This window comes from Lampris incognitus, chromosome 8 (genome assembly GCF_029633865.1).
Source record: "Lampris incognitus isolate fLamInc1 chromosome 8, fLamInc1.hap2, whole genome shotgun sequence".
Lineage (NCBI taxonomy): Eukaryota > Metazoa > Chordata > Actinopteri > Lampriformes > Lampridae > Lampris > Lampris incognitus.
This window is the reverse complement of record NC_079218.1, coordinates 32,242,173-32,252,452: the sequence shown is the minus strand read 5'-3', so window position 1 is coordinate 32,252,452 and position 10,280 is coordinate 32,242,173. Positions and strand designations below refer to the sequence as shown.

Sequence of the window (10,280 nt, the reverse complement as noted above, 5' to 3'; positions counted from 1 at the left end):
TCTAAGAGTTCGGAAAGAATACAATACTGAAATATATCAGTAATGAAAGCACAATATCCCAAAATTTGCCCAAGGATGAGATTACTCGGGATATTGTGAATTCCATTAATGTTGTTATTATAAACTTGCAGAGATGAATGGATGTGAGATGGGGGTGATGTCTGGTGCGTTTTAGAAATCTTTTGTGGTGTTATTTCCCAGAATATTTTTTCCACTATAGAAGAGGCAGTGGAAATTAATGTTTAAACTGGCTTAATTATGTCGACCAGCAATACAATTTTCTGCTCGCTAATTTGTATTTATCTGCTGCATAAGTTAGTGAAAAATTATGCATTTTTATATCTAGGATAACCTTGGACGATAGCCTTCATGATATTGTAGTTGGATATGAAGGTTTCACAGAGGTATTCATTTTTTTACTGGCGCAGTACATGAAATCCCCACATTCTGTCCCTTCAGTGTTATTTTCCAAAAACGTTTAGCTTGGATGATGAATTAGTAAAGAAGATCAAACGGTATAGATAAACAATCTAGTCAAGCGTTCAAGAGCCTCAAATTGTGTCATACCACGCAAATTAGTCAACAATTGTCAAATATAAAGCAACGTTAAGTTTTAAAATTTATCAACATTACAGGTTGGGAGGTGAAATCGAAAAAATTACACTATTCTGATGGGCCACAGAAAATGTGTGGACTGACTTTGGTCAAACATTTGGCAAGCTATCAAGTTTTCTGTACAGGCTACAGCAACATTAACATGAGGACATTTATAATCACTGTGAGTTCAACTTTTGACATTTTTAAATACACCTTTCATGACTTTTCATGTCGAGAGACAGTTTCTGAGACCCGGGTGATATTGGGAATGAAAAGTCTTGGTAAGCGATAATGGCAGTGGTCCTTGTCCCAGTCTTCACGAAGTAACGTACTTAGTCATATTACGCAATACATTGACTGCGATTGGCTGATTTATTTACTGGTTATATTTTAAACCAATGGAAATAGAGTCTACCGCTCAACGGGGCCCGGAACGAGCCAATGGGAGAAGACTGACGTTAGTTGGAATTTTTTTTGTGTGTGACGTAAGAGGCGTGCAATTTTGTAGTCGCCATTTTCTCCCAACCCGAAAAGAACAAGGAGAGAACAGCGGCGACCGGACAAGAGCAATTTAAAGTATTACTAATAGTGTTGCGACAAAACAATTTGGTTCAATGTTTCCATGGACTCTTCCGTAATCAATGGTTATCGATCCAAGAAGAAAGGTCTAGATTCTGGCAGCTCTCCCAGCTCAAAAATGGACGACGACGCGGCCAGAGAAGATGCCTGCCGAGAGTATCAGTCCTCGCTGGAAGATCTGATTTTCAACAGCAAGCCACACATCAACATGCTGACCATTCTGGCAGAGGAAAACCTGCATTTCGCCAAGGATATCGTCGCAATAATTGAAGCACAAATCAACAAGGTTTTTATAAAATATAGAATTTTCAATTTCAAATGTTTAATGTCGAATAGTCGATGGAAAAGAGTACGATAACTAATAAAAATGGCGGCTAACGTTAAACGACATGTCATTCTCGTTGTGGTTAATGTTAGCTAGCTGTAGTTAGTAACCAAATTCAGTTGCACGATTTTAAATTCCATTCCTTGTTGTGTCCTTTAAGACATTATACATATTGCATAGGTTTGGGGGTTTGTTTCAAATAAGATAAATTGGTTCAAATAGCTATTAGTAATGAAATTGGCTCGCATTGCTGTGAAGTTAGTTTTGACACAAGGTTTGGTCACGGTAGTTGGAGAGACTCCTCCCTTGAATTGAATAATGGCCTACATTTTACGATCCAGCACGAGTTCAACGTTGATTTAAAGCCTTGCTCAACTTCCCAGATCTAGAAACGAAATCTTAATCCGTAGACGCCACTCAAGAAATAAATCCTGTAGTTGCTCCATTGCTAACAGTGGAGAAGGTTGACTTGACGCGTCTGGTTTCCTGTAATAACTACGAAAAAAGAAAAAGCAATTCTCTGTTAGATCGGTAGATAACTGTTTGGATTCCAGTTCTGGGTTAAAGTTCGCTTTTTTTAAAAAAAATTCACACGGCATATCTTTACGGATTTCCCTGTAGATTTTAATTTGAATCTAAACCTCTAGATTTACACAACTCCAATCAAAAACTTCTAGGAACTTTAAAGCTGTCCGTCTTTGTATTCTTAGCATTGACCCCTCTCTTTATGATAGTTAAAATACGTGGTGTTTGTTGATAGCGTACTTAATATCGTTGTTTTCTACCTTCGTTACCCTTCCAATCTATTGTTAATGATTGTCATAGAAAGTTGCTATTAGCACGAGAAATAAGGCCACTTCAGAATCACTCTTGCATACAGTGAATTGCAGTATGCGTCAAATAATAAATTATTATTTTTTTCATTTTAATTACTGGCGGAATTATCCTTCTCGGTTTCAGGCTGACTTGGCTAGACAACTTTTTTTCTGCCATAACTCACGAGTGAAATTTGAATTTATGAAATGTCAATGAATGGTTTAAATGTTTGTAATAAAAAATGTGAAATGTGCTTTTTGTCATTTTTTATTTCCCAGTGTAATTTATTGGTACGACTCTGGTTCTATGTCCTGAATGGTGTAATGCAAACTGATCAGTCATCACTCATTAGAAGCCAGGATTTGGTTGGTCTTGTGTGGTTAGGTTGCTTTGAGCTGTACAAATACATTAAGAGTAACCTGTTGTAACAAATGCTGAATTTTGATTGTAGAGAGTAATATTAGGCTTAATTCCAGCCTTTTAGTATATGAGTTAAATTGCAGATTGCAGCTTACTTACAATGCTGACAATCCCACTGTGCCTCATCTCAAATGGGTTAACCTTTTTTATTAAGGCAGAAAAATAACTATATTGGTATCATTTTCAAAATGTTTGGAATGAGTATTAAGTGGGGTGAAACGGTGTTAAGGGGAGTGAAACAGTGTGACTCACTGACTGGTCATCTCAAAGGGTAAAGTACAAAGAGTGGTTTGTGTTTAAAACAAAACAAAAACAAAACAAAAACCCTCTTTGGAGGTAAATAAAAAAGCTTTCCAAGGACTGGAGACCAACCCTTAGCGATTTTTGGATCCTCAACACATCAAATAGAGGTGTGATTTTTTTTTTTAAGATGGGCATGCTTTTTTGGATCCACCACTTCCATCTTCCATTTATTTCCAAAGAAGATAATTTTAATGGACTTTCCCTTGTTAAGAATCAAGTTCCTCCCTAGCACCTCACTGTGCAAGAAGATGATTTGATTCAGGGAGCCTTTTCCCCCCAAACAGGGAATGCACTTTTTTCATGGGGAAAACATGCATCTTAACATTCTCTGAAAGTTAATTTGTTGGACTTTGATCATCACATGATTTTCTCACTTTTCATGGGGAAAACATGAATCTTTTTCACATTCTGAATGTAAACTTCCTGTTTGGACATGGAGCATCACATGATTTTCTCACTTTACAGACCTTTTCTTTTTTAATTTTTGGTTGGGAGGGAGGTGACAGGCTGTGTAATACATGCCTACAAGTTCCCTTTGCTATTTCTATCACTTATGTCTGATGTTCTTGGTTATGAAATGTTTTAACCCCTGTTGTTTTCTAAACTTGTTGAGTTTTCTATTGCTCCAGGCTCCATCTTCTGAGAAGCTTCCAGTTTTGTACTTAGTGGATTCCATAGTGAAGAATGTTGGAGGAGAGTACCTTGAAGTGTTTGCTAAAAACCTAGTCGCTTCATTTATATGTGTCTTTGAAAAGGTACAAACTGTTTACTTTTTGCTGCGATTTAATGCTTTGAATTAAGCTTTTTTATTTTAGAGATAAAGCCCCAAGCCAAGCATTCTATGATTTTACCTCTTAAGTGTGGCCTGGTTTTACATTGAGGCTCTTGTATTCTCATTTAAATCCATCACACATTTTGCTAAAAGTACAAGGTTGTTGAGTCATAGTAGATGTATTGAATATTTTTAACTTTAATTTAAATTTTTTTATCGTATTTTATAGGACCTAACATTTCCCCATTAAGAGATATGCTGTAGACTGACCGCTATCCCACTTATAGCTAGTTCTCTGTAGAACGTAGCGTAAAATGTAAGCGTTTCTCATAATTTAGCTATGCTGTGGGATCATGCATGTAGCTGTGGACCAAGCAGTGTCCTTTCTTTGTAGGTGGATGAAAACATTAGAAAGAGTCTGTTCAAGTTGCGTTCCACATGGGATGATGTTTTCCCGCTGAAGAAACTCTATTCTCTGGACGTGCGGGTAAACTCGCTGGACCCAGCCTGGCCCATCAAGCCATTGCCTCCTACTGTGAATGCCAGCATTCATGTGAACCCAAAGTTTTTAAAACAGGTGCGTATATTTTAACATTGTATTTTAAGAAATGTTTGATGTTGTGATCTTACTAACATCTCTCAGAACTTTGCCCACTGGCTGTTTTGACAGCTTGGACGCTTAACTGACATTTTGATAATTGTACAAAACAATTTTGGCAGATAAGAAAACTATGACGTTTAAGGGAATTTAGTCAACAGACCTTTTAAAGAGATGAAAAGAAAGTTCCTTGAAGAACAGGGGGAAACAATTTTGATGGTACATTTTGTATTCAGGGCTAGTCTTAAATTCTTTGGATGTTTGTTTTTAATTTGTTGCTCACCAAGAAAACCTGAGCTGCACTATAATTGCTCCCACTACATTGCTTTCTCACCCCCTGCCTCATGGCCATCTTAACTTTTTTTTTGTTCCCACAAACTTTTTTCCCCCCAGTCTGATGAGCCCTCTCCAAAGGCCAGTACTCCTCAGCCGGCAGCCCCTCCCGCCCAGCCTGTACCTGCCACCAGTGAGGGAGGCTTTACCCAGGAGCAGCTTATCAGACAGCAGCTGCTGGCAAAGCAGAAACAGCTTCTGGAGCTCCAGCAAAAGAAGATTGAGCTGGAGCTGGAACAAACCAAGGCACAGCTGGTAGGAGGAAAAAGCTCCTTTGCCTCATTCAAAGCTCTTCCTGGCTCTTGGGTTTTTAATACCTTTCCTGAAGGGACCTTGGTTGACGAGAGCAATTTACACCTCAAACTTATATCAGATTTTTTACAAAAGCTCATTCAATTTTAAAGGTTTAATATGTCTCCTCCCTGTGTTGTAAACGAGGGGTGTTCTTTCTAAATGGCATAAAAAAGCTTTTGGTGCTCTTGCTATTTTAGAAAAAGTGACCCTGAATTATAAGGTTCTATCTTTGTTTAGAGTGGTTTCAATATATTGAGTAAAGATTTCACATTGTTGATAGCTAAACTGATATGTTGGGCTGTTCTGTTATAGGTCAAACAAACGCCCTAAATGTATAATGAATATACAATATCAAAATCCTTGTTTAACATTGAGATTTTTTTTAGATATGTATTAGAAGTTTCTATTTGTTTCACCTTAGCACTCATTGTCACTTGGAATTAAAAGTCTCATCAGCTAAAACCAAAAAAATGAATAGATTTTCTTTTCTTTTTTTTGCTCTTGGTGTTGTAATACACAAAATTAATATTGTAAGTAGGGAATGGAGTTCTGGTATATGATATTTAGAAACGGACAATATGGTGCAGCAAAGAGATTATATTCAACACATTCAGATGTTTGGTCACTTCAGGCAAAAATTACACTAACATTAAAGATTTAATCTCTTCTCATAACATGCTTTAATCCAATTCCTTGAAGTCATCCAACACTGGCTAGTTGACTAATTCTACACTCATGTTCTAAAAGTGCTATAGAGGTTTGGTGTGTACACTTCGTCTGCTAATGTCCACCTTAACTGGGGGTTATGCATGTGATATTGTGTACTGAGGTGATTATGGAAGCTAATTAAACAATACCCTAGGTCTTTCCAGAAATTTTGGAACCTGTTTGTACGGACACAGCTTGGAACATGACTGGAAATCAAAGAAATGTCTGTTGATGTCTTTGTTGGTGTCTACCACTTTCTGCTGCCTCGGGCAGTTTCACTACCATTTGCAGCTACTGCTTTCTCTCTCCTTTCTTTCTCTCTCCTGCTGCCCTCTTTGTTATTGTCTGTCTTTCTGGTGGTCTTTTCTTTTTTGGTGTTGTTTTAGCCTTTTCTACTCTGCTCCCTAATTTGTGCTTATCTATCTGTCTGGATGTGCCAGGCCCATCACTATCAGTGTCAGAGCCCGGAATGTGGCCTCTCATTGCAGATATTAAGCACCAAGCTTGAATTTAACACATATCAGTAATGTCATTCACCATTTCATTAATAAAATCATCAGTTTTGAGGTTTCATGTCAGATTCCAGTTACACCCAATTTGATTCATTGTTGATACCATCTCCATTCTTTACTTAACAGTGATGCACTATAGCAAAAAGGAGGAACGTCATAGGTTTTCTGTTTTCCAATACCTTAAAAATATTAATAAATTGTCAGACAATAAGGTTGCGTGAATAACTCAATTTTGACAAATCCTTAAATGCCAATTTAGTAACTCAAAGGTCACCAAATATCCCTTTCTACAGTAAAACTTGAGCATTAATATTTTCCCCGTTTCTTCAGGCAGGGGGGTTTGTGTTAACACCTCCAGTAGCCCCAGCGAGTGCCCCAGCTGCTCCTGCTGTAGTGCCAAAGGTGGCCAGCCAGTCCGGACCTGTCATCAGACCCTGGATCCCTCCTCAGGCTGATTCCAAGCCGTCCACCCGCGACCCTCGCTTAAATCGCGCTGGGCCTGCAGTAGCCCCGTTACCAAAAGAGCTGCCCGGGAAAAAAGACAGCCAGGGGACCACAGGACCAACTCACACGCTGGACAAACGACTGCCAGAAAAGTCCAGCAAGTCGGACAAGACCAGGATTCCTAAGAAGGAGCCGACAGAAGAGAAGCTGCAGTCCAAGTCTTTGTCTCCCATGCCTCCCAAAGCTACTCAGAGTAAGATCAAGCAGTCAGAGCCTGAGACCCCCAAAACTGCAATGGCCATCAAAAAGGATCCCAGGCTGCGGAAACGAATGCAAGACAAGGCAGGGGAGGCCAAAGATCAGGAACAGAAAGAGAAGAAAAGATGTAGCGACAAGAAAGAGAAAGAAGAGAACATGAGGTCGGTTGACTCCCAGAAGTTAGCCAAAGATGGGAAGTTGGTGAATGGTTCTGTGAGCCGACACGACCACTCGGAGTCTGCTGATAGGGCAGAGTATAGGCGTGGCGGCAATGCGCGCACCAATGCAAGAAAACGCACACGCTCCAGGTCCCGCTCACCCTCTAGCACCTCTTCTCCAAAGAGAAAGGAAAGGAGGTCGTCCAAGGGCAGAGCAAGGAGCAGCTCCTCCTCACCTTCTCCTTCCCACAAGACCAGTAAAGGAAGACTAGCCCACGTGGATGAGCCACAGCATGGCAAGCCTGGCAGAGAAGAGAGGGTGGTACTCAAAAAGAGCCAGCCAGACCCTAAGAGGACCAAAAGGCCTTTGGAGGAGAGACGTTCTGAATCCAGGGACTCGCACTCCCCCCGTACTCATGCTGAGCTCAGAGAGACAAAAGATGCTCCACATCGCTGGAGGAGTGGCTGGGAAGAGAACAAACAGTGAGGTTTTTTTTTTAAATATATTTATAAATGTCAAAATTCCACTATTCATTTACTAAGTAAGTTATTTGAGCTGAAAGAAGAATACACGAGAATAAAAATTTTTGGCCTATAGCTGAGAAGGCAGCCCCATGAAAATACAGCACTGTGGACGTCCGGGTGGCGTGGCGGTCTATTCCGTTGCCTACCAACATGGGGATCTCCGGTTCGAATCCCCGTGTTACCTCCGTTTGGTCAGGCGTCCCTACAGACACAATTGGCCGTGTCTGCAGGGGGGAAGCTGGCTGTGGGCATGTGTCCTGGGCTCTGCACTAGCGCTGCCTCTGGTCGGTCGGGGTGCCTGTTCGGGGGAGAGGGGGAACTGGGGGGAATAGCGTGTTCCTCCCACGCGCTACTTCCCCTTGGTGAAACTCCTCACTGTCAGGTGAAAAGAAGCAGCTGGCCACTCCACATGTATCGGAGGGGGCATGTGGTAGTTTGCAGCCCTCCTTAGATCTGCAGAGCGGGTGGAGCAGTGACTGGGATGGCTTGGAAGAGTGGGGTATTTGTCCAAGTACAATTTGGGATAAAAAGGGGGGGAAATCCCCCCCCCCCCAAAAAAAAAGAAAATACAGCATTAATAGACAGAAGATAGCCTGCACAGATTAATGTTCAAAAGAAAGCACATTGAAGCTCTATGTGAAGTCAGACCTCAGTATAGGACCGCTTCACAGGACTCTGTCTGTAGCAGTAATCTGCATTTGTATATGCACCAGTGTAAAAACAAATGTGTTTGTGTGTGTGGCATTAATTTGTATTAGATGCTTCTAACTACTTTTACTGTTTTGCATTCCATCCCTTTTGATATCTCCACCAGTAGCGTGGGAGGGGATATTGCATTTGGTCGTGTGCGTGAGCAGATGGGTTTGTGTGTGTATCTATCTCTGCGGCTAATCTCGCATACTACTGGGCCTATCAGCCTGACATTTTTTTGCACAGTTACGACTGTATGATTAAGAACCTCTAGTGGTTGCGGTGATTCAAAACCTTTGAAAAACCTTTGTTCTTGCTACCGATGCTCCCTCTCTTCATTCACTAGCTCGCTCGACCAGCGCTGCTCTCTGTTGCTTCCCAATCTTAAGTCAACCATGAGCATGCGTGACTTAAAGCTACGGTTTACTAAACATCTATTCGGGTATGAGTCTTGAAAGTAAAGGAGAAGTCTATTGTATTTCACAAGTTAGCAAATTGCTCGCATTCATGCAAGGGTCCGCCTAGGAGGCTGCAAATCCACAGACTTGTAAATCTTAGGTAGATTTTTCTTTTTAACTTGACTCTATGATATAAATATGTGACTATATGATCAAGGAGTTTGTGATTGCGATGATTTAAACCCTTTTGAAAAACCAGTTCAGGGTACGATCACATGTGAGAAATTAACATTGGCGAATATTCGCCTCCTATTCAAAGTGAAGGGACAAAAAAAAATTCTTCCAGTGACAGGAAATAAGCATCTTCGCTTTGCATGGAGTTCAACTTTGATGAACTTTGACTGGCGAATCCGCAGCCTCAACCAGTAACAAAGAAGTGTGTGTGTGGTTGACCGCACTTGGCATCACATCTTGCACTGACCACATTCAACGTGACAAGATAAGAATTTTGACTTGGCAGGCGATGGGCATTCACCTGCCCATTTGCTCATGTGTGACCGTAGCCTTATACCATAATTGACTGCATACTCCTCATGGTTTTTCACCAAATCCGAGCCCTGGAGAAGGGGAGATAAGCCTGGTGAGGATTTGCACTCAAGTGTGCACTCTTCTAATTTTTATTGTTCTAACTAACAACAGAGTATGGATATATTCATAGACAGGATCTGAAGGCGTAGCCAAGATGAGGAGTGTCTGTGAATGTTCTCAGTCATCCAGGTCATGGTTATCCAAAGTAGTTGAATCAAGTGCAACTGGACTTGGTATATATCCGTGAAGACATTTCGCCTCTCATCCAAGAGGCTTCCTGAGTTTGTGCCTTTCTGACTAGACGAAGCTAGTCTGATTTGGCTAGTGATAAGACTCAGAAGTCCAGTTGCACTTGATTCAACTACTTTGGATAAGATAAGGAGTGTGTCCACTTTGGGAACCTCAGAATTGCATCTGCTCTTTTGCAGATGATGTGGTTTTGTTGGCTTCATCGGGGCAGTTTGTAGTTGAGTGTGAAATGGCTGGGATGAGAGTTAGCTCCTCCAAGTGTGAGACCATGGTTCTCTACCAGAAAATGGTGGATTGCTCCCTCCGCGTTGGATGAGTTGTTGCCTCAAGTGAAGGAGTTCAAGTATCTCAGGGTCTTTTTCACGAGTGAGTGTAGGATGGAGCGGGAGATTGACGGGCGGATTGGTGCAGCATCAGCAGTAATGCGGACGTTGTACTGGACCGTTGTGGTGAAGAGGGAGCTGAGCCGGAAGGCAAAGCTCTCAATTTACCAGTCAATCTTCGTTCCAACCCTCACCTATGGTCATGAGCTTTGGGTAGTGACCGAAAGGGTGAGATTGCGGATACAAGCGGCTGAAATGAGTATCCTCCGTAGGGTGTCAGGGCTCAGCCTTAGAGATACGGTGATGAGCTCGGACATCCAGAGGGAGCTCAGAGTAGAGCTGCTGCTCCTTCAAAAGGAACCAGTTGAGGTGGTTTGGGCATTGGGTGCC

The 10,280-nt window shown here is 41.4% G+C and overlaps 1 protein-coding gene across 1 annotated transcript in view; it reads left to right on the top strand.

Annotated features, from left to right (window-relative positions):
- The first annotated feature begins 1,099 nt into the window (after positions 1-1,099).
- Positions 1,100-10,280, top strand: part of pcf11 (PCF11 cleavage and polyadenylation factor subunit) — a 35,792-nt gene continuing 26,611 nt past the window's right edge. Inside the window, exons 1-5 of the mRNA XM_056284731.1 lie at positions 1,100-1,462; positions 3,670-3,795; positions 4,207-4,389; positions 4,804-4,998; positions 6,588-7,600. Of these exons, the coding sequence (XP_056140706.1) occupies positions 1,220-1,462; positions 3,670-3,795; positions 4,207-4,389; positions 4,804-4,998; positions 6,588-7,600 (1,760 nt within the window). The 5' untranslated portion in view covers positions 1,100-1,219. The remainder of the gene's footprint in view (positions 1,463-3,669; positions 3,796-4,206; positions 4,390-4,803; positions 4,999-6,587; positions 7,601-10,280) is intronic.